Genomic DNA, 24,689 nt, shown 5'->3' with positions numbered 1-24,689 from the left:
TTGTTACTGTTTCCTGGCTTTTTGTAGCTTCTTTGTTCCTTTCTTACTCTCTTGCTTTCCTTCCTCTGTGATTCGATGATTTTCCATGGTGGTATCCTTTGTCTATGTCTATCAGAGGTTTTTGCTTTGTAATTATCATGAGACTTACATAAAATATCTTATAGTTATAATGGCCTATTTTAAGTTGATAACAACTTTGATAGCATATAAACTCTTCTTTACTCCCTCCACAACATTTCATGATTTTGATGTTACATCTTTTTATATTCTGTATCCATAAACAAATTTTTGTAGCTATAGTGTTAAAAATACTTTTTTAAAAAGTGTTTTGTCCTTTAGTTTTTATATTCATTAAATGATTTACACACTATTGGAATATTCTGAATTTCCCTATACACTTACCAGTGAATTTTATACTCTATTTTCATATTACTATTTAGCATCCTTTCATTTCAGCTTAAAGGATTTCCTTTAACATATCTTGTAAGGCAGCTTTAGTAGTGATGCATTTATTTGTCTGGCAAAGTCTTTATTCTACATTTCTGAAGGATAATGCTGCAAGTTAACGTATTCTTGGTTGGAAGGGTTGGGTTTGTTGTTGTTGTTTTTCCTCAGAACTCTGAACATGTCATCCTATTCTCTCCTGGCCTGTAGGGTTTCTGATGAAATATTTGCTGATAGCTTTACAGGGGTTCCCTTATATCAGAGGAGTTTCTTTTCTCTTGCTGCTTTCAAAATTCGGTCTTTGATTTTCGACAGTTTTTAAAAAATATATCTCAATTAAATCCTCTTGGAGTTGAATTTATGGGCCTATGGGCTTCACCTTCCTGGATGTCCCTATATCTCCCCCTGATGTGGTAAGTTTTCAACCACTATTCCTTTAAATGAACTTTCTGCCCTTTTCTCTTTAGCTGGAACTCCCAAAATGTAAATAGTTACATTTGATGGTGCCCCATAATGCATACACTCATTTTATTTATTTTTTCTCCGTTGACTGGATGATTTCAAATCATCTGTTTCTGAGTTCACAGACTCTTTCTTCTGCTTGATCAAGTAGATTTGTTCTATTGCATTTTCATTTTGTATTCTTCAGCTCTAAAATTTCTAAAATTTCTTTTTTTAAACTTCTTTGTTGTATCTCTCCCTTTGTTCATGTATTGTTTTCTTGATTTCTCTGAGTTGTTTGTGTTCTCTTAAGCTCACTGAGCTTCCTTAAAACAATTATTTTGAATTCTTCGATAGACAATTTGAAGATCTCCATTTTGCAGGGGGGAAGATCAGTTATTAGGAAATTAGGTTCCTTTGGCAATGCTTATTTCCTTAATTTTGTTGTGGTTTATCTCAATCCCATTAATGCCATGCCAGATGCCTCCCATTTGTTTTCTCTAGGGTGGAACCCTGAAATGCATAAGTTTATGAGCCTTTTCCCAATTCCTCAGTTATGGTGGTTTTCTGCACTTATTTGCTAGCCATTTGCAAAGGCTCAGTCTCACCATCTACAGAAGCATGCACTAACATGGGTCAGTAGGGTGTGTTTGGGCAAGACACATAGAATGTTGGGGGTGACTGAGCCAGTTGAGACGATCTGAGGGTGAGGCATCCAGTGGCTCTTGGGCAGCCTTCCTGATGAGTGTCTATGAGGTAAGTAGCATCCTTTTGGAGTTTTGAGCCCTGGTTTATGTGCTCCCACAGCCTCTGTGCTCCCAACCCCTCAGCCTTACGGATCACTTCAGTAATGTAGGTGACAAGAGACAGAAGTGGGTTTCTTGAGCAATGTCCTGCTTGGCTGGGAAAGCCACATACTCACTTGCACACTCCTGTGGGTGAAACTGCAGGATCCAGGGGTCTCTTCAGGCACTGATCTTGATGGAGGGATGATGCAAGCAAAGTGAAAATGTTCCTCAACTCTCTTCAATGCATCTCTTCCCAAAAAAAAATTTTTTTTTTCTCTAACTTCTCTGCGAGACTCCCAGACTCCTATAAAGGAGCTTTTGTCTGTGAATGACTAGCAAAATCAATGTCCTGTGAGGGAATGACAATAGAGAACTCCTATTCTATCATCTTGCAGACATCACTTTAAAGTATTTTGGCTTTAGAGCCCATGCACTTAATAGTAATACAATGCTAGGTTATGTCAGATGAATGAATGAAAGAGTAAACACCATGGAAATACCAGAGAATAAATTTAAAAAACAACAGATGTGATTCCCAGAAGCTACAAAGTAGTTTACAAATTACAAACCCATATAGTTTACAAAAATGGCAGTGCCAAATCTGGGTAGCAACTACTACTGTGCTTTTATAATTAAGATTTTTCCCTAAAATTTAACAACTCAGCTTCTCCATAACCTTTCAATGTAGTACGACCTAACAAATTACAGTACTGTATCCGAAAACATCTTCACTGAGAGTCAGGTGAGGAAGAAACAAATGGAGCAAGAGAATAAGAACATCAGCACAATGTCCTCATCTACTTTTGCAATAAGTGCTATTTGTAATTTGCCACTACCATTACACATCTACAAACTGAATGAATCCACTATCCACACCATTGGAAACAGCCTTATAAACAGCTGGCAAGATCAAATCAGTAAGTCTATCTCAATTCTTCTCCACATTTCACCAGTCCTAAGTCCTAGAAATTCTATCTCCCAATTCTAAATGCATAAAACTAGGTATACCAAGCAAATCTTGATTTAAATAAACATCTATCTCTCACTTGAATTTCTAAAATAGCCTTTAATTTTGCCTCCTATAATTCATTCACTGATCCTTTCACTCATTCAACAACTATTAATGACCACATTCTAAACTGTTCGGGGCACTGGGATAAAATAATGAACAAAATGGACATAATTATTGCCTTTATGAAGCTTCCCTTTGCAACCCAGCAACCTGCCATCTTTTTAAATCATACTATTGTCACTGCCTGCTTAAAACCTGCCAATGGCTTCTCATTACACAGAGATAAAATCCAGCTTCTTTGTCATCACCTACTAAGTAAGGCCTGGATGATCTGGTCCCAGGAACCTTTCTCTATCTGCACCCTTATTTACTACACTCCAGACCTGTCTTTTCTGGCCCATTGACCTCAGGGCCTTTTTACTATACTCTTCTGCTCAAATACACTTTTCCCAGATCTCCGCATGATGGTTGGCTTCTTATCATTCAGATCTCAGTTCAAATGACAGTGCTACACAAAGGTCTGCCCTATCATAGCCAAAGCAGAAGCCTCCACTCACTCTTCTGACATGGTCTCATTTTTTCTTCTTCAAAAACCTTATCAGTATCTAAAATCAGTTTATTTGTTCACATGTTGTACCATCTATCCTGACACAACAAAATATAAGTTTTAGAAATTTAAAGACACAATTTCCTTCAGACTATAGCCACATCCCACTGCCTATACCAGTGCCTGGCACAGTAGGTGTTGAATAAATACTTCTACATTGACAACATTATTCTTTGCCAATGTACTTTCATCTCTTTCCCCAACCATTTCAGTTCAATCCACTCTCCCACCCTCATTGCTACTGCCTATCTGTCTCAGTCCTCAACAGGAATTGAGGAACAGGAAATCAAGACTCCAAACACAATTAATACTATCCATATGAAGTTCGGTTACTTTGGGGTTGAAGAAGCTTTTGGTTAATTCCTTAAGAAGGTACCAAGTACTGCATTTCTCCATAGATCATACTATCATAAAAAGTTTTCAGATATACTTGCCTTGCACTGCGCCTATCACACAGTTAGGCATTCAGTAACAATTTTCTAAATGGATAAACATGGCTCTACGTGTCTTCTTCACCTTTACAGAAGTGTTTTACTATGTACCTATAAATATCTTTCACATATGTACCTATAATTAAACATGCTGTAGTGTCTTCCATCTTAAAAACAAGACCAAAAAAATCAAAATTCCACAGAAACTTCTCTTCTCCCATGTTAGACCACAGCCATGCTCCCTAGAAGTCCCGATTTCTTGAAAGCCTTGTCTTTACTATCTCCATTTCCCCCTCCTATCTTTTTCAATGTTGCTCCCTTTCCATTAAGCCACCAGGCAAGCTCTCAAAGTTCACCAATCACCATTTACCATACAGAACCATTATTAAGAGTACGTTCTATCATTGCTAGCTTCTCAATTTATTGGGAATGTGACTTATCTAAGCTAATCTCTCTGAGATGCTAAAAGTAGATGATAAATATATCTTCTTACTGAGTTTTCTGGATGAATTAATGAAATAAAATAGGTAAAACAAACAAGCCTAGCATAGTGCTAACACAGAGTCAGCACTTAATAAAGGGCAGCTGCTATTATTATTAAACGATTATTTTCAATCTGTTATCCTTGGCCTTAGACACTTTATCTTCCCCTTTCACACTATACTCTTTCTATAAGAAATACTGTCCACAATAGGTTTCAAATAATATTGCAACGATGAGTCATAAATTCCTATTTCCAATTCAGAGGTCTCTTCAGAGCTTCAGACCCATATATTCAAATACCCCTATAACATGTCCCCTTGGCCATATCAAAGGCAACTCTAACTTCCTTAAGTCTAAGATAGCATTCATAATCTGCACCCCTGGACATGCATCCCTCACTCTTCTTCACCTCCAGCAAAACACCAATTGTGAATGTCAGATATAGAGGGGTAATCTCTGTAACAGCCTTAGAAATTCTCTCATCTCTTTCCAATTCTCCTTTCTCTAAAAAACACTCCCCCAATTTAAAATGTATCCTCTCTCTCTTGAAAAAACCTCCTAGAAGGACAAACATTGTATGTTCTCATTCATTTGGGGAATATAAATAATAGTGAAAGGGAATATAAGGGAAGAGAGAAGAAGTGCGTGGGAAATATCAGAAAGGGAGACAGAACATGAAAGACTCCTAACTCTGGGAAACAAACTAGGGGTGGTGGAAGGGGAGGAGGGCGGGGGGTGGGGGTGAATGGGTGACAGGCACTGAGGGGGGCACTTGACGGGATGAGCACTGGGTGTTATTCTGTAAGTTGGCAAATTGAATACCAATAAAAAATAAATTTATTATAAAAAAAAACCTCCTAACTGGTTAACTTCCTCCAAACTATTCTCCAAGCATCAATCCTAAGGCCTTCCAATCATTCAAAATACTGTACGCTAGTTAAAAGTACACCATGGTTACACCTCCTATACTGCTTTATACGCAGAATTAAACAGACCTATGAGGATTCTCAGACCATTAAGTAATTATCTCTCTGCAAGCCTAAAATTATTTTTTTTAAGATTTTATTTATTTATTCATGAGAGACACGGAGAGAGTGAGAGGCAGATACATAGGCAGAGACAGAAGCAGGCTCCATGCAGGGAGCCCGATACGGGACTCGATCCTAGGACTCCAGGATCATGCCCTGGGCCGAAGGCAGATGCTTAACCACTGAGCCACCCAGGCATCACCCTAAAATTATTTTCTAGCTGTCTAAAGTTTGGTAAATTATTTAGCCTCTCCAGGCTTCAATTTCTTTATCTACAGAATGGAGGCAATAGCACTTATGCTGTTGTCAAGTGTACAATGATAATATTAATAAAAAGCTTAAAAGCTTAATTCAGGGCTTGCTACTTACTCAGAGCTAAATAAATGTTAGCTAATAAACCAAGCTGAGTATAACTTTCCCACTGCCTGAGTTCTGGTCCTCATCTCTTGCACAGCCTATTTTAGCATACTCCTAACTGGTGTCATCCACCTCCAAATGCCCAGAGCCCAAAGTATGGCATATTGCAGGCTTCAAGAAAAGTCAGATAAATCTAGTCTTCTTTAGTACTTTAGGATTAAGCTAGAGATCAGGTCCAAAACTCTTTGAGCTTGTCATATGATCCAGCAGCCCCTGCTTACGTTCCTCATTTCTTCCACAGTAATTTCCCCCACTGTGCATCAGATTCAGATTCACCAGGACACTTGAACTTACTATACTACCACTTCTAATGGGCCAACTCCTTTCAACCTCGTTTTCTATCTCCGATGCTTATGTCTGCACTAATAATCAAATTACTAGTTATCTAGATTTTACAGAAAAGGAAACTATAGCTCAAAGAAGTAAAATGACCAGTCAGGATCACATAGGTGGGTTGCTGGACAAGATATCCAGATAAGTGTTCCTAGCACTATATTAGGACTTCTCAAACTTTTCCAATGGACACTCCTGTTGAGAGAAGAGCTTTAACTCCCATCCCAGGGGTCAAGGGAGGCATAGACTCAAGACTCCTACCAGCCTGGAGTACCATGATTTAACTTCAAATATAATGAATCATTTTCAAAGTAAAAAATTTTGAACAAGTGAAGTCGAGGACAAGAGCCTCTCACGATTTAGAGTTCCCTGTATGTTACACTAAAAGTATAAATTCGAGTTTGTCTGTTCTGCGGCTCGAAATCCACTCCAAAAAACCTATTTCAGCCTTCATCACTATTCAGAGGATATAATTAAAGACAGTATTACACAAATGATTACAGTTACTATCACTCTCCTATAACAAAATCAAGCATAGGCAGAGTGTTTAGGAAGAGGAGGAAGACTGCCCTGAGCACTCTCCACAGATCCCTAACGTAAGAAAGGCTGAAGACAAAAGGAAATCCAGGGATTTTAGCCAAATCTGAGTTTTCTTAGGATAACACTCACTTTTGCAGAGTAGGGCTTCTCAACCAGGGCACCAAATGAAAACAGGATCCTTCTCTGTTATGGGAAGCTGTCCTGTGCATTGTGGGCCATTTGTAATCTACCTACTAGATGCCAATAGCATTCCACCCCCAGTTGTGACAAGCAAAAATCTCCAGACTTTGCCTAATGTCCCTTGAGGGCAAAACCACTCCCACTTGAGTACTCCAGAATGTATAGAGATATACACCTGGTATATCCCTGTACTGAGAAGTAAACATCAGGAGAGCTCAAGACTCTGATTCTAGACACGAAAATTGTGGGACAAAATAGAAGACCTTTTCCTTTACTTGCACTGGGCACCAGAATAAAAGAAGTATCTGTGGCTTCTCAATGCTAACTTTCCATAAAGAAGTAAACGGAGTGGGATTTGACTTAAACTCCTTACCAAAAAAATCCAGGTGACACTTCAAAAACCACCAGACAGTTAAAACTGTATTCTGGGTGCTGGGGGACAAGACAGGAAGAATCCAGGGCTGAGTTTCTACTTAAATGACAATATCTGGCCTCTAGTATAACAACAAATTGATAAAAGGAGGTGGCTCAACATGACACCACCCTACTCTGACACTGTATAAATGAACATAACCTCCTCTATTCCAGCCAAAGTCCAACAATAAAGATCTACATGTGAACATTTAAACAGTCACAAGAAAAAAAAAAGTTATTTTATTTATTTTACATAAAGGCAGAGCCTTCAACATCTGCAATTCTAAAAGCCTAGCTTTTACGTTTAATAAAATACAGCTCACCACCCTCGGCAGCTATTCAGCTATTAGCGTTCGCTAGTAAGTGAGAAAACAAATGCAGAATCCTGTGGAAGTTACCCAGAACAAAAGGTTTGGTAGGGGTGGGGTGGAGTTCACATGTGAACACACATTCACACACTTCCATGTTTTTGGTACTTAAGAGTATTTTTATCTTTATCTTTAAAACAAGAAATTCGACTCTGTTTGATATATTTTACTATAACTGCTTTTAACCTTCCACAATTTTATGTTTTCCCCAGGAAATTATAAACTTTAAGTAGCCTCCTAAAGAGCTGGTTAAAATGAAGAATTAGATCATTCATATAAACTCTGGAGTGTGTCACAAGCCTTAAGTTTCCCATCTGTAAACTGGCATAAATAAAATTTACTTCTTAAAGTTGCCATGGTGATCAAATGAAGTCCTGTGTGTCCAATATCTGGGTGCCTAAAATACACTCAAGAAACGGTTACCATTTCTACTGTTGTGACTATACTACATCAACTTCTCTGAAACTGTTTCTTCCACAACTCTTAAGAACGGGTGCTCTGGAGAAAGAAAATGCTTTAGAAGCACATCTCACGTTTACGTAAACACGAAAGAAGTATTATTTGTGATGATAAAGCAGAGTAGGGCAAAAGAAAAGTGTTCAGTGTTTTGAGAATTCTCGTGTCAACTACATCTGGTTGCCAGCAGCTCATGATATGAATCCGATGTTCCTTCCTCCTGCAAAAAAAAATTTTTTTTAAAGGAAAGAGAAAAAGAAGTAAGCAAAAATGGCAGAAAGAGGAAAAAAAAGAGAATCAAAGCAGTAATATGATAGACCGGAGGGAGGGTTACACAAGATAAGTAAATTCTACAATAATATTCTCCCAAGTCTTCCAAGAACAACAGTAAAAGGTCAGATACCTTTCAAAGCAGCTGGGGTTCAGATTTCACTGTTTACCTAAGTAATAGAATTCCACTGGAAACAATTCTTTTTTTCCCCCAGTAGCTAAGATCTACTGTGAGGTGAGTTAACACGTACACTTGCAAAAAGCACTGCCGGGCCGTGTTAAGCTCTTCCTCTGGAATCACAATACGTTTTTAAAGTTTTATTCCTCTGACAGTAACTCCACTAACATAGATTCAAACATTTTATCTGACAGTGACTCCACTAACATAGATTCAAAGAGTATCAACCACGAGTTCAATAATTCTGGACTTTTCTAAGAAAATGTCAATTCCTTCTCCCAGAAACGTACCCAAATAAAAGGCAAATGTTCCGGTCTTATTCTCTGCAGAAAATACAGGATAGATGGCTCAAATGAAGTGGCTGGGAAATACACTTCCACACACTTTTTTGAAGGGCCCCCCCAAATGCAAGCCATCAAGAGGTCACCCCACAGCTGGAGCAAAGCATGAGCCTGCCCCCTCCCCCCACAGGCCCGGCATAAGGGGAGCAGCGCGACAAGCCTTCCGCAGTTCTGGGCCTCCATGGGCTCCTGGAGGGTCCGGCAGACAACGTGCCTGGTACAGTCCCAGCCCTTCCGGCAGTTACCCCCGGAGGACTAGGAGCGCCCCCGTTTCAGACAAGGGCCTGCCGAAGGGCACGGAGCGGACTTCCACAGCCTCGACTCCAAGGCCCACCCAGAACGCAGAGCCCAGCTCCCGGGTGCGCAGCGCGGACACACGGCCGGGACGGGCCGGGAGGGGCCGGGTGGGGCCGGGAGGGGCCGAAGGGCCAGGGCTCGGGTCACAGCGCCCGCCGCCCGCCGCCCGCCGCCCGCAGCCCCGGCCCCGCCGACCCCGCGCGCCCACGCGGCCGCGTCGCAATCCCCGCCTCTGCCACGCCGGGGCCGGCGGGGGGCCAGGCGGCCCGGCCCGCGGCGCCCGCGGCACCCACCTGCACGCTGGGGAAGGCGGTCTTGAGCAGGTAGAACATCTTGCGGTTGGACAGCACGTCCCCGCTCGTCATCTTGTCCTCGGCTCCCTCGCGCGTCTTCCCCTTGGACTTCTCGTGGAGGACGTTGCTCTCGCGGACGCGCCGCACCTCGTCGCCGCCGCGGACGGCCGCCAGCACCGACACGGCCAGCATCTCGCGGAGGTCCACGGTGCCCCCGTCGGCCGCGGCCGCCGGCCCCGCCGCCCCGCCGCCGCCCGGCTCGCCGCCCAGGCCGAAGAGGCTGAAGCGGCCGGCCAGGAAGCCCGAGTACAGGTGGTAGAGCACGCCGAGCCCCAGCAGGCAGAACACGGCCACCCCTAGTGGGGACAGGCGGATGCCCATCGGGGCCATGGCGCGGGAGGCCGGCGCTCCGGGCGGCGGCCCTCACAGGCCTCCCCGCGCTCCCGGGCCGCGCGCCGCGCGTCCTACACCGGCGTCCGCTCGCCGGCGCCCGCGCGCCCCATCGCTCCCTCCCGGGCAAGGCCGAGCCGCGCCGCCGAGCCCACCTGCCCCGGGCAGCGCGCTCGGCGCTCCTCGGCCGGTCAGCGGCTCCCGCTTCCACGTTAGCCCACGGCGGCGAGGTGAAAGGGGAGCGTGGGTGTGTATCCGGGTTACGTGAGGGGGCGTGGCCGCCCTAGGGGGCGGGGCCACTCTGGAGGCGAGGCCACTCTGGGGGCGGGGCCACTCTGGGGGCGGGGCCACTCTGGGGGCGGGGCCACCCTGGAGGCGAGGCCACTCTGGAGGCGGGGCCACTCTGGAGGCGAGGCCATTCTGGAGGCGGGGCCACCCTGGAGGCGGGGCCACTCTGGGGGCGGGGCCACTCTGGAGGCGAGGCCACTCTGGGGGCGGGGCCACCCTGGGGGCGGGGCCACTCTGGGGGCGGGGCCACCCTGGAGGCGGGGGCTCCGGGCTGCGGAGCCCCGGGACTGCCCCGCCTGCTCTCGGTGCCGGGCCTCGGGGTGGCCTCCGAGGGCGAGGGAGCTGCTCTCCGTGCCGGGGAGGTGCCGACTTGCCCTGTGCCGATTTAAATCAAATCTCCCTTTGAACAAAGATGTGCGCTGACATAAAGTTTAGCCTTTATTTTGCAGTCTAGACTTTTCCATCACTCCCAGATTATTGAGGAACGGAGGAAATTGCAAGCCGTTTTCAAAGAAAGGTGCATGTGTTTTCCTCCGGCGTTCGTGTAGACAGACAGAGCCTGTAGCTTTACATCGCTTCTCAGCCCTGGGGAGAGGTGGGCAGTGGCCGGTACTGGAGGATTTTACTTGGCTCTCTGTTACGTTGATCTCTCTATGGTTAAATAAACGTGTGTGCCTTTATATCTGCACGTTTGTAGAGATTTTCCCCTATATCTTCAGCCAGAGTAAATTATCCTTCATGCAGGTGAGAAACATGGCTTGATTCTGGGCTTTCCTAAGGAAGGGAAACGCTCAGGGCTTCTCTCACTTCCAAGGATACTTTCTTTACACGTACATTCCTCCCAGAGGTTGAGATGGAAGAGGAAAGGCCTGAGAAATCCCACTTGATCTAAAGATGATCACAGAATGGCCAGTGAACCTAGAATTCGTAATCTTTGAGTCAATATAGGTCCTTCAAATGAACTTGCAGAAGCTCCTACCAGACCAGATATAACTGCCTTCACCCATGCCGCTTACCTTAGCAGTCATAGTTAATACTTACTAAATTTTAAGAAGTATTTTAATAAGCAGCAGTAAATTTATTATGCTTAATGAATATTAAGATGTGCAGTGTCATTCTCAACTGTCAGAATATTTATATAAAACTCAACTTAAAATGCAGCCTATTCTACAGTTCATAGCCAGAAGTCATTGGTTTTAAATGGGCTTTAGTAAACATTGATGACCTTAAAAACTGCAAGTATACAGAATAGATTCTGAACATCCTTTGCTAAGCAAGTCCTTAGAGACAGGCTGACCTTCACTACCCCCTTAGAGTTCAGAACATCTGTAGAATTTGCATATGGTTATATAGATACAATAAACAAAGACTATTGATTGCTTGGTTTCCCTGGCAGCCATCTGTAACTGGCTTAAAAATAATCACAGAACAAAATCAAGTACAAATACAAATCAATGAAAGAACAGTCTCTGGAGTGTTGACAGCACCAGATCTTAAAGAAGTGGCTTTGTTCTCACAGCTTTTGGGAACAATTTCACAATTAAGCAAAGCCGCTTTCAAAAGAAATCTGAAAATGAAGGTCACAGGGTAATTATGGCAACCAAATCCAGAAATAAATATAAAGATCACAGCAGAAGTAGAAAGGCTCAAGTTCAGCAGAGCCACTTCAAACTGTACTATGAGATCAGTAAAAGTTATGGGTTGGGAGTAGTTGTGAAAATATTAAAAGCGTCATTAGAAAGTATGGATGAGGTTTATAAAATAAACTGAATAATATTTTCCAAGGATATTAGAAAGGATTCCAGCCCCATTCACTGTGGCATTATACAGAGCACTAGCGAGACACCTAGAGAGATACTGAAAGCTCTGGCCATTTATACTACAGGGAAGGGATTAAAGTATTGAAGGAAAAGATACCCTGAAACAAATGGGTGAGTTTAAAGATCATAGTTCCAAAAGGGGCCCTAGTACAGGTGACCATAGAGAATAGGTAATAAATACTGATAAAATATAACATGTAATTATTAGAATAAACGGTGTGTTGAAGAGAAAATGTAATTAATTACATGCGGGGCACAGATGTTGATTTAGAACCTTCACAGAAATTTGATTGCAAGAAACTTGCTTTTCCAGTAACAAATTGTTTACAGGTTCTACAGAATGCGTACATACTGAGGGGCCTGGGTGGTGCAGTTAAACATCTGACTCTTGGTTTTGACTTGGATCAGGATCTCAGGGTCAGGAAATCAAGCCATATGTCAGGCTCCCTGCTCAGTGCAATCTGCTAGAGGTTCTCTCTCCCTTTGCCTCTCCTGCTGGCTCTCACTCTCTCTCAAAAAGAAAAAAAGGAAAAAAATACATACAGGCCAATGAAAAATTATATGAAAGTAAATGTAAAATTACAGGTTTGTGAAATGAGGCAAACTGGACTTTCAAATATAACTTTTTTTTCTTTTTTTTTGGTATTGAAGAAGATGAGAACTGCTCATATTCTGTATAAACACTAATAGTAACAAGAATTGACACATGGTAGGGACACTTGGGTGGCTCAGTGGTTGAGCGTCTGCCTTCGGCTCAGGGCATGATCCCTAAGTCCCGGGATCAAGTCCCACATTGGGCTCCACTCATGGAGCCTGCTTCTCCCTCTGCCTCTGTCTCTGCCTCTCTGTCACTCATGAATAAATTTTTAAAAATCTTAAAAAAAAAAAAAAGAATTGACACATGGTAGAAAGTTTTTAATTACTTTCTGCTTACCTGGCTTGGCAGACTCTACTTGCTACTATCTGCTTGTTTACACCTAGTAAATGCCACCTTTTGAAGCACTGCCCCCTCTCACTCCCACTACTAGAACTTTAAATACTTCTTAAGAGTCAGGTTTTTTTATTCCAACCTCCTTTTGCCATTGTGGTTATTATTTTAAAAAATAAGTTAAATATTATGTAAAACATTCAAATATGAATATAAATATAAAGCTGAAAGCTTTGAATGATTTGATATGGGTTAGCTGTTAAAAACAAAAATTACGGGGCAACTGGGTGCTCGGTTAAGTGTCTGCCTTTGGCTCAGGTCATGATCTCTAGGTACTGTGTTCCCCACCTCTCCCTCTGCCCCTTCCCCCACTCATTCTCTCTCTCTCTCTCTCTCTCTCTCTCATAAATAAAATATTTTTTAAAAATTACCAACAACTTAAATGTTGGAGCAAAAACTGTACCCCATTGTGAGGAAAAAGAATCATAGAAGCTCAAATGTTTAAATCAGATTGCTTGACTTTAAGGAAACCATCCGGTTATTTTAGATAATGCATTACTCATGTGGCTAAAGTGTAGCTAATAAATATACTCAAAGACAACCCTTTGCCTTACATTAAAAGATAGACAAATGATTATATATTTATATATTTACATCTATAATCCACTCCTATATTGGTTATATCAGACAAAGGAGCTCTCCTTAAAGTCCATATGCTGGTACAATACCATACCACCTTTCTTTATGTTTCCCATTAGGTGTGAATAATACCTATTTATAGAACATTATTAATATCTTAAATGATAAGGATATTTTTATTTGTCTGAATGAGTCCTGACCCCAAAGTTTGTCTTGTAGATTCTGTGTGCATGCACACGTGTGTGTGTGTGTGTGTGTGTGTGTGTGAAATTTCTACCAGTTAGTTTTCTTGTATGTTTTTTCTTTTAAAAGAGCATTTAAGGGGGACAACGAAATTAATTAAGCGATCAGGATAGCTGGACCCTAGGGAAAAGTGGCTTTACTACTTTTCCGAGAAAGCAAGAGAAAACAATCAATGGCAGTTCTTCATATTTAAAATATTCCAAGAAGAGTATTGTTTGTATGTTCTTCCTATAAATGATAGACCCAGTGATATGGTGCTTGGTTCTACCATTAAAATTCTCTCTAGCAGATCATACAATTCTTGGGCAATGGCTTTCGTATGTTAGGATTTCATACGTCTGTTTCTAAAACATGATCTCTATCCAGTCTTAAAATTGATTTTCCCAAAGATTTAGAAATACTCAATTTAAATGGGTAACTTTTTCAATTAATATAAAATTATGTGTTAGCACTGTAATCTTCTACTATGACTCTGATCTTAGCAATAATAACAGCACATACTTTAAATAAAAGCAATGTGGTAGGTATATAAAATAGAAAACACATAATTTCTACCCTTTGAAATTGTAATCACTCTAATCCATGCAATCCACATGAAGTGAGGTATTTTACATATCTTTCTTTCTTCTGACCTTTTGCATATACGAACTCAGTAGATATTTATGAAAGTGGACTTTTAAAACCTAGTTTTAAGGAAATTTTATCTATAGTATAAAGTGTTTTTAAAACTCTTGAATTTAATAAATACACTAAGGAACCCAACAACCATTTTGTCTATCCAGAACCTTCATTTTATAGGCATACAAGTCAGATGAAATAAATATTTGCTTTGGAGCTGTTAAGATGTCAAATATTTAATTTTTGTGTGTGCTCCTTATTAAAGCCAACGCTTGGCAAAGCATCAATTCAGTTAATAATGTACATATTCCCACCCTCTATTTTATTCTCTAAGTAGTCAAAGTTCATACTATACATTTTGCCTGCTATCTACCTGAAACCTGAGGTAAAATTTACCATCTTAAAACTTCATTTCGTTAAAAAAAAAAAAAAAAAACTCCACAATAGAGTATCTAAAATTTCCTAGTCTCCAAAAATAGCATTTGAGTATGTTTACTGATCATGATTAGAATATGTAGTCTATGGCATAGAATATGAAGTTTAGGGACACCTGAGTGGCTCAGTGGTTGAGCATCTGCCTTTGCCTCAGGGCATGATCCCAGACTCCCGGGATCACGTCCCACATCGGGCTTCCTGCATGGATCCTGTTTCTCCCTGTGCCTATGTCTCTATCTCTCTCTTTCTGTGTCTCTCACAAATAAATAAATAAAATATATTTAAAAAGAATATGAAGTTTATGATATATTGTAGAAGAACCCCAACATAATACGTTGCTATTGCACAGTTTGGGGTTTAATGCAAGCCAAGTCATGTCACCCAGAATGTAAGAACTCAGTGTATTTAATAATATCCTAGCCATGTGTCTCAAACTTACTGCCAATGAAAAAAAGGTGGAAAAAATATTTTTAAAGGAAAGTTTACTCCCTAAACAATGCTTACCCTACTACATGAAATATTCTTCTATGTGTTTAAACCCTGTAACTTGATTTCATGATTCTATTAATGAGTCACTGTTTGGAGACAGTTGTCTGTGAGTCTCTGTTTCTGTTTGTCTTTCAGAAGAAGCACTGACTCCCTTTTCAAAAATGCTGTCCTTTCAAGGGTGTGTGCACAGCAAGCAGCCTTGAAAGACAGAGACAGTGTCTTCCTCCAGAGAAAAAGACAAGTTTGCTTCCTGCACATTAAAATTAAGATAATGGCAAGCAGGCTTGCCGCCAGTATAAAAAGTTTCAAGGTCCATAAGCTCAAAGTTCTGCTCCTCTGGACCCCCTTAGTGTCACTCTTTTGGAAGTGAGGCCTGAGAAACGGGTGAATGCTGACTCTGAATGCCACAAATGCCCTGTCTCTGAGCCAAGAGTCTCGTGTCTTTTGCCAGCATCCATGAAACTGGTAGGCTAACTGGTTAGCTGCAAGGAGAGTGAAATCTCAGACAACATTCCCACATTGTCAATTTAACTATAAAGCCAATTTTGCCAATTCATTTCATCACCTTAGTCCCAAAGCAAATAGAAAATATATTTTTCTGCAGCATTAACTTACTAATACTGTATTATGCTACAAAGAGTTTTCCAGGAGCACATATTCTTTTAGCAGAATGAAATCTCTTACTCATCTGTATTCACCCAGGAGCCTCACTTAGAGCTTCCTGCCTAGCCTTGGGACGTTCATAGTTAGCAGAGATGAGACACACCCCGATTGCTCTAGATGGAAAGCATTTATGTAAGAATATTTGCAGTAACGGAGGACATACTCAGCAACTTAGATCCATCCTGTGTCTCAGTTCTTCTACAGCGATAATATTCAGCAGATCCTGAAGCGCTTCAAGATTGACTCATAGTCACGTAGAATACAGACACAGCTCCAGTGACCCACGTTTCTTCCATGCATTTTGTTTATACCAGAAAGAAAAGCTCCAATTAGGTCACTCATACTGGCCTTGTTTCATGCCAAGTTACTTGTCATGGTATACTTCTCACATACAATCTTTCTGGGTGCCTTTGGCTCTGGCCCCGTCATTCCAGACAGGATATGCAGGGTTACATTCATTGGACATCCATACACATAGCAAAAGCTGTAGCCACTTGAAGAATAGCATAATGTTGCTTTCCTTTGCAGAGGGCCATGGGCAGATACGGTCATCATTACCCAACTATTAGTGCTTCAAGTAACATCTTAACATCCTTATGCCTCAGCAGAAAGTTACAAGCATCTGCCAGGTAAACATCAAATCAGAAAATTCTAGAGGTTAAAACACTAGAAAGATCATTTTGCTCCATCTCTTGATTATGTAGGTGAGTGGGCCAAGGTCCCCTGTAGCTAAAGCCAAATCACCACACTGGTCTTCCACTTCCTATTCAGTGTGATTTCCACACAATGCCCACATATAGGCAACATATCCCTTCTTGGGAAGGCAGCAAGAGTATTAGCCTTTCAAATGCAGAGCTTGCATTTTCAGGCCCTGCTACAGTGCCTGCTCCATGGCATGGCATGGTATGGTCTCTCTTTCTGTGTCTTTCTTTTTCTTTCTCTCTTTTTCTCTCCCCCCTCCCTCTCTTTCTCTCTTTTCACATTCAATTGAATCACCCTTAGATTTGCATATAATCTGATTCAGATTGCATTTTTAATTTTTCTCACTTCTTGGCACGCTTCTGTATGATACCCCTTAATTTTAAATAGTCCCCAATTCCTACTTGATGAATTGCTTATTACCGTCAACTACCCTGAGAAACAAATTTGCCGGTTTTATACTCTTCATGATTTTCAAGCCTGGATATCAGTCTCCAGGAGGCTTCCCTAATGGATGAGTGGACCCCACACTCTTTGATTGTGCTCCAGTAACCAACAGCATTGCCTGTCATTGCCTGATTCCATCATCTCATCATTGCCTGATTAGCCGGCTGCCTCCCCTACTGACCTGTGAACTCCTAGTGGACAAGACCTACAGCTTATCCTGGGTTGATATCCCAGCACTCAGAATACTTGATACATGCCCAACAAGTGGTTTATAATGTACATTGTTCACACACAACCCTCCCGATCACATCACCAGTACACCTTCAAGTATTCCTCCCTTAGCTTTGTTCATTACTTCTTATCTCTTCCTATTCCCATAGGGTAATACAATAAGGGTAACAATCTAACTAAAATCTAACCAAAAGATAATAGGAAGAAGAGTAGCAGGTAGAGTGTACTATGTTTAATTTCAACTGTGTGCCGCTTTGTCTTTAAGCTCAGATGGCTCTCTTTTAGCTCCAGAAAGATGTCAATAATAGGGCTGTCTCTTTGGAAACATGAACCAAATTTATCTATCATATATGTGGAACAAGTCAACAAAGACAAGGAGCCCAGCTCCTAATAAGTGACACAAGATGGATAAATTTTAATGATTCCTGACTCTTCAGGATGCCAATTAGGAAATGACCAGCAAAATGCAATTTCTGTAGATTAAGAACAAGAAGCCTCAGGGAATATTTATGTGACCATGCTCTTTTCCAGCTGCTCGCATTCCTCTTCATATTTAAGAAAGGGACCAAGTGTGCCAGGGACAGGGCTGGGAGGAGGAGGTCGACTGCAGGAAGCCCCGAGGGAACATCTGAGGTGACAGAAACATTCTATATTATTACTGTAGGAGTGGTTCCGTGACCACACCACTGTCAAAATTCAGCAAATCAGAGAATACTTAAAATCAGCAAATGTTCTTATACATAAATTATACCTCAAAAACCTGATTTTTTAGAAGGAAGGCAGGACAAACAACTCAAGAAACAGATTCCATATGTGATATTAACATAACCCCTTGGAGACAAAATAGGGCAGGGGGTGGAGCTAACAACTGCATTTCGGCCCCGATCCTACTACAACTGCACGTTCCAACAAAACTGTCTTGATATAATGTCTTAAGAGAAAAAGTAATCTCTTCTATTCCTCTCTAGTGTGGTCTGCGAAGCTCATTCTCCCCCATTGACTTGTGCAGGTAGAAGTAAACCCAAAATAATCAAGAGAGAAAAGCCAGCCCTTTGGCCAAACTAGAATGCAGATGACTGGGGAGGGGGCAAACTGATATTTCTCTCGGAGAGGCAGGCAGCAGATCAATGTAAATCATGGGGTGAATAAAGTTCCCCATCTGGCTGGATTTGTGACCTAACATCCTTCAAAGATTGACCTGGATAAGAAAAACTAGGGCAACATTTGAAAGTAAAGTCACGTGTCTACATCAATCACAGCAAGGCTCCAGCCAAATAGAAGGAGGAGACAAATGCACGCTGAAGAATCTGGAAGGGGGCTCTGCTTGCATCCTAACTAGAGCACTCAGGGCAGACTCCAGCCAAAGCGGCGATGTCCAGGACAGGGCTCCCCCGAGTCTGAGGCTACAGAGAGAACAAAAACGCAGAGAGAAAGCAAATGGTTTTGCTTTCCTTGCTTTCTCTTAATGACTGTATGTGTTTTCTAACAATGGGTGTTTCTGTCTGTCTTGGAAGCTGTTTCTTCTGCTGTGCATCCTCCCACCCTTCTGGGCTTTGCCAGATCGCCAACATCCTCTGAGCCCTGTGCAGTTGTCCCTCTGCCCGCCCCAGTGTCCTCTCAGCAGCTCAGACTCTGAACTTCTTCTGTGCTTCTAACCTTTCCCTGTTCAGCTCAGCACCGTGTGGCCTTCCTTATTATTTCTGCACAATATTCCTAGTGATGTAGGAACGAGTTAGGGGCAGACGGGGCTAGGCAGGGAAAGATAAGGGAAAGGCCCCAGAGTTAGGCTCCTATCCATCTCAAGAAAACAGAGATAAGACAGTAAAAATAGAAAGAATAAACCTGGCTCCCTAGCTTCAAAATGTTAGGGAGTATCCCCCTTTAATGGCTACTAAGTAATCACAGAAACTCAGCAGACCACAAAGAAATGTCATTAAGGTGTTACCAATAGTCCCTGCTCAAACCAAGAGGTCACAAGAATCTCAAGGCCATGGGCTACCTGACTAAGGCTCACAGAAATCCCAGATGTAGAGAGATGTTACGGAGGAGACAACCAGAGAGAAGCAACACCTTGTTTGGGCTCATGATATTTATAAAAACATCTTGTTTGTTTTAGGATAGTTACAAGTCCTCCATGCTTGTTTTAAATACAGACATGATATTGACAAATCCACCCTGATATTGACAAGAAATTTATCAAATTCCTTAATCAGTTTCCTATAAAAGACAGATCATTAAAGCCATCAGCGGCAAACTCCTTGGGGCCCCTCAAACTTTTGAGAGCTTCCTCTATATCTCTGTTTAATAAACTTCTATCACTTTGCTCACTCTGTTGCCTGCGACTTTCGTTCTTTGACTCCGTGAGACAAGAACCAAGCTCTGCCCTATCACTAGCTCTCTACCAACAGGGTCTAGTCTCTTGTACTTGAAGAAACACAGCCCAGTAACCAAAGGATTGTTTCCCTCCAATTTTCATTCTTGACTTGCACTTCTCATACACTGCGAAGGCCATGCTTTTCTTGCTTTCCTCGGATGCTGGGCACACATTGGCTCCCCTAGGCTATTTCTGGCTGAAGAAGTTCTTTCTCTGAGGATGAGGAACACTGTGGCCCATGCGCCCTGGAGTGGCTGGATGGCCCAGGCATCCTGTATTGCACACTCCACATTATCCTGCAGGGCGGGACAGACTACCCCCTGCTTCCCCTCCTTGTGTCCTCTCCCTTCCCAAGACTCTGACCTCTGGCATCCTGGCCACTGTTCTGTGGTTGTCCAGGAAAACTCAATGACCACAGAGGGCATCACCTCCTTCTTACCCCTCCAGGGACTGTGGCCTCAGAGGCACCTCCTCCATCCCTGATCTGACCAGCCTAACTGGGCTGTGCTAGCTGGCACAGGTCTGCTGTTGCCTCAATGTGTTGTGATTTAAATGAACACCATTTGTTTTATTTATTGGGAGGATTAGTTCTCAAAGGCTTGTAACCTAGCTTTTCTTTATAGCCTTCTCAGTACCTGGCATAGACCTGACCAGGTGTGGCTGTTGATTGATTACACTATGCCCTGTGTTGTGTCTGGGGGAAGAAAGGGGGGGAGTGGTGCCCAATTGCATGAACCGTATGCAACAGAGACTAGATGCGAGTTTTCTCATAGTCTTGCAGTTTTCGCTGAGATGCGAAAGCTGAGAACAATGAAGAAACTCTACATTCTCTAGAGAGGCACTTGCCAGCTCATCTCCCCAGAGCTATTGTCAGGACTCCCACAGAACAGGGCCAATTCCTCCCTTCTACCACCACATAGGCCAGGAGCATGATCAGAGAGGAAAGATGAGTGAGGATCCATTTAAAGCTAGTTGCTGAATGCAGTTCTCACCTTGACTGCACCCCATCTCTGCCTCAGGCAGAATGAGAGGAGTTTGGACGGCACCATTTAGAGAAAAAAAAAATCTGTGTGCCCTAGATTGTGAGGGCAGAGAAGGTAAAAAGAGTCTGAAGGTAAGAGGTTTTCCTGCATGGAGTGGCTTGGGCTCAGAGTCAGGCAAGATAAAGAGCTGGGTTTTCTGTCCTAGACAGAGTAGTTGTCCAGCAAATAGCCAGGCTGGGGCTCTCCTGAGGTGATGCTGTCCATGAGGACTGCTAGCCAGCCACACCGAGGTGACTATGACAGAAGACCTCTGGCAGATGAAGTTTCCAAGGCAGACTGGAGAGCCTGTCACCACCCCAGGGGATCCCCAGGAGACTAAGCTTGAAGGTACTTAGAGGGAATTGGTGACAGAAGGCTTCAGAGAAACCACAAGAGTGACACCCAGGAGAAAAAAACAGAATCTGGGCTTCCATCATCCAGAGGGCAGCATCACCAGATCACACCACCACTGTAAAAGCTCTTCTGAAGAAGAGCTCTTCTGAAGAAAATCCGCTGCTTTTCTTCCCTGAGCCTCAGGAGAGTGGTGTCTATAAATGTCCATCTGAGGCCAGCCTGAAAGGTCTGGGAGTGGAAAAATTAACCTAAATCCTAGAAGTGCTTCCTGTGACATGCGGTTTCTTGTCTGTCCACATACCAAGTAGACAGCAGGGACATATTTCAAGCATGCAGGTTTACGTGCATACTAGCTATTTTATTTACCTTTATATACACTATATGGAGAAAAGAGAAAAGCAGACCTAAGGGAGAGAGAGAGAGAAAAGAATGGGAAATTGAAATGGATAAGAAGGCGAGAGTGTGTCTCATGGTTGTGGGTTCAGCAAATGGCTCGAGTCTCACTATGTATTACAGCAATACAGGGTACTCCCCTCACTTTTCAAAAGTCCACGTTAGGCCCCTTCACTGTTAGGTAAGACTTACTCCATCATTACCTGGTTCTGCTAGGCAAGGAAATCCGAAGAGGACTTTTGCTTTTACAAAAATAAGGCGAAAAGAGAAAGTAGCCTTAGCATTTGTTTTGCAGCCAGTTGAGCCTTTATGGAGGCAGGGCACAGCGGAGCGGTGAGACTGGCCCCGCCAGGCCCCGTCCCCAGGAACCACACACAGCACCTCAGCATCAGTCACTGCAGCTCCCAACTGTGTCTGTGAGCATCTGTGCTTCATCTCTATTTATTTTGTTCATCTGTTAGCAAGATGTGTCTGAGGGTATCAGAAAAGCCTAAGAGAGGCTGTTTTTTTTTTTGTTTTTTTTTGTCTGGGAGCACTCAAAAGAATTTTCCATACAAATTAATGGCAATTGCTGTTTCTCGTTATGGCTATTTCGGCTTAGGAAAGGTTTCTTGGGAATCCTCCACTTTTGGATGGGGTAGGGGTGGGAGGGATCTGTACTTCCCAGCAAGCTGATTTAACATGGTTATAACTGAAGTGGGCAGGATCTAATTGTAATCATTACCAAAGTCAATAGTGACTCTGTACACCTGTTTTTGCAATTTTTAGTCATAGCTCCTTTTGTTAGGCAGGAAACTAGGCATGAGTGACAGGAGGATGGGTGTCCTGCTGTCCTGAGACGTGCTGCTGGATAGCCCCAATCCAGGAGTGCAGAAGGTCCACCCCGTTCCACCCATCTATCAGTCAGTTTGCTGTTACAGCATCCTGGCAGAGGAAGAGTTAAGTGTATAGTGCTTGTTTCATTGGTACAGAAACCAGCTGCTTGTTCTTATTGCATGAATTATGTCTCTAGAATAGAAATAACGTTGCGATTTCCTACCCCCATACAGGTATTTTAAATACATTTTAGGGACAGACATGCATAGTTGGCTAATTATTATATAATCCCAGGCATGTCACTCAAATATTGGAACCCTAGGACTCCCCCAAAAGAAAAAAGATGATATAAGCCCACACCCCAGTTTCCCGGTCCTTTGTCTCTCTTGACTGGCCCACTCCTGTCTCTGAGCATATTTTAATAAAACTTTGCTCTGCCTCACTTTCATTTCCCCTTCCCATAATTCTTCACTGTGGCAGCAAAAGAACCGAGGCTTCTTTCCTTTTCCATCTCACTCTCTGTAACATTTTGATGAATCTAAATATTTCATTCACTTCAATATTGGACGATATTTTGAGAGGCATACGAAGTCTTAATCTACAAAGCCAGAATTCCATGAAAGAAACATGATATCCCACAGCTGTGAGACAGTGGCAAAGCAAGAGAAAGGTCAGGTGAGCATGACAGGTCCAGGTCATCAGGGAAAAGTAAAACTATTTTGGATTTTTAAATAATGCAAAATGTTCAGGGCCATTTTCTTTTTCTTCTGGATGGTCCAGTACCAATCATAAGATTAATAAACACAAAAGAAAGATGGTGAGAGGATAATAATGCCCAAAGTAAAACACCATCTTTTTCCTTGTCAACCTTAAAAATTAAACAGCCGGTTTCCTTACCAGCAAAATGGGGTTATTCGGGACTAGCAGAGAATTGCAATTCAGGACATGGAAGCTCCAGCAAAACCACAGGCAAGTCCAACAAAAGAGAAGAACGTTAGTTTATGGTGAAGAAAGAGGAAACTGGGAGGGGCTATTTTGAATAAAAGTCAACTGGAGAAAAGTGAGAGTTCAGGGTGATGACTATTCCCTGTTGAGTAGCAGGGGTAGTCGATTTCTTGGAAAGGAAGTCATGTGCATCTTTTCCTTTTGAGGATGTTTCCGTTGGATTCTGTAATTGACAATTCTTCCTGTAATTGACATTGAGTAGTAGGGCTTCCCCATTCCAGCCACCTGACTATTAATTTTCACATATTTATTGGGGTCGTTTATGCATTTCTCATAAATAAACATTTACAATTTTTAGATGGCCTTCCCTATTTTAAAAATGTATTTATTCTTTTTTTTTTTAAAGATTTATTTATTTATTTATTCAGAGAGAGCAAGAGAGAGGCAGAGACACAGGCAGAGGGAGAAGCAGGCTCCATGCAGGAAGCCTGACGTGGGACTCGATTCCGGATCTCCAGGATCACACCCCGGACTTCAGGCGGTGCTAAACCGCTGCGCCACCTGGGCTGCCCAAAGTGTATTTATTCTTAATATAGGGACTTGTCTTGATGTCATATTTGTTCTGGTACATTGGCTTCTGGTAACATTAGTAGCTGTCGGGCTTTCAGTGGGAGGGATGGTCCTCAGAGGATGACACTAGTGAAAGGGAGCCTAGAGATCAGGAGCTCCTGAAGCCAGAGAATTACAGGTGACCCTTGAACAATGAGGAGTTCTGGGGCACCAGCACCCTCCCTAGTCGAAAACTTGAGTATACCTTTCGACTCCCCCAAAACTTAACTAATAGCCTACTGCTGACCAGTAACCTTACCAATAACATAAACAGTTTATATATTATATAAAATGTGTTATATATATGTTAATATATATCATATTGTATTCTTACAATATATATGTTAATATATATATTATATTGTATTCTTACAGTAAAGTAAGCTAGAGAAAAGAAAATGTTATTAAGAAAATCACAAGGAAAATACATTCACAGTACTATACTGCAAAAATCTGGGTATAAATGGACACACAGAGTTCAAACCTGTGTTTTTTAAGGGTCATCTGTATTTCTTTAGAGTCACTGATGCAGAAAGTGAATCTGGTTTAAGTCCAGATAGTATGCTTTAAACATTGTCTGACAGCATGTGACTATTAGTCCAGGTGACTGAAGTTGCTTTAGGCAGAAGCCTTCATGTTATCTGTTGGGGGAAGCTACTCCTCTGTATCTTCTGGGCTACTACAATAGCTGGCCTGGAAAGTTGTAAGTTCTTACACTTGGAACCCTCAGATCCCAACATGCTCTATTGACTTTTCAGTCTTCGTCTTGGCCCCTTTCCTGAGATAGCATACCTTCACCCTTGAGCCAACAGTAGGTTTTTTACTTAAAACACAACTTCTTGACTTCTTGCTTAAGGGCATTGTGACCTAGACCACCAATCCTGGGATTCAGAATTCTCTTTTGTTGTTGTTATATAAATTAACCCATCTCTTATAGGCTAGCAATATTTCAAATGGTGGAGCTT

At 42.3% G+C, this 24,689-nt stretch overlaps 1 protein-coding gene across 1 annotated transcript in view; it reads right to left on the bottom strand.

The window, feature by feature from the left end:
• The window catches only part of BPNT2 (3'(2'), 5'-bisphosphate nucleotidase 2), a 37,890-nt gene extending 27,950 nt beyond the window's left edge, over positions 1-9,940 (bottom strand). The window contains exon 1 of the mRNA XM_072734699.1: positions 9,322-9,940. Within this exon, the coding sequence (XP_072590800.1) occupies positions 9,322-9,711 (390 nt within the window). The 5' untranslated portion in view covers positions 9,712-9,940. The remainder of the gene's footprint in view (positions 1-9,321) is intronic.
• Positions 9,941-24,689: the final 14,749 nt, after the last annotated feature.

This window comes from Vulpes vulpes, chromosome 13, assembly GCF_048418805.1.
Source record: "Vulpes vulpes isolate BD-2025 chromosome 13, VulVul3, whole genome shotgun sequence".
Classification (NCBI taxonomy): domain Eukaryota; kingdom Metazoa; phylum Chordata; class Mammalia; order Carnivora; family Canidae; genus Vulpes; species Vulpes vulpes.
Note: the sequence above shows the minus strand (reverse complement) of the source record. Positions and strands in the feature narration are given on the sequence as shown.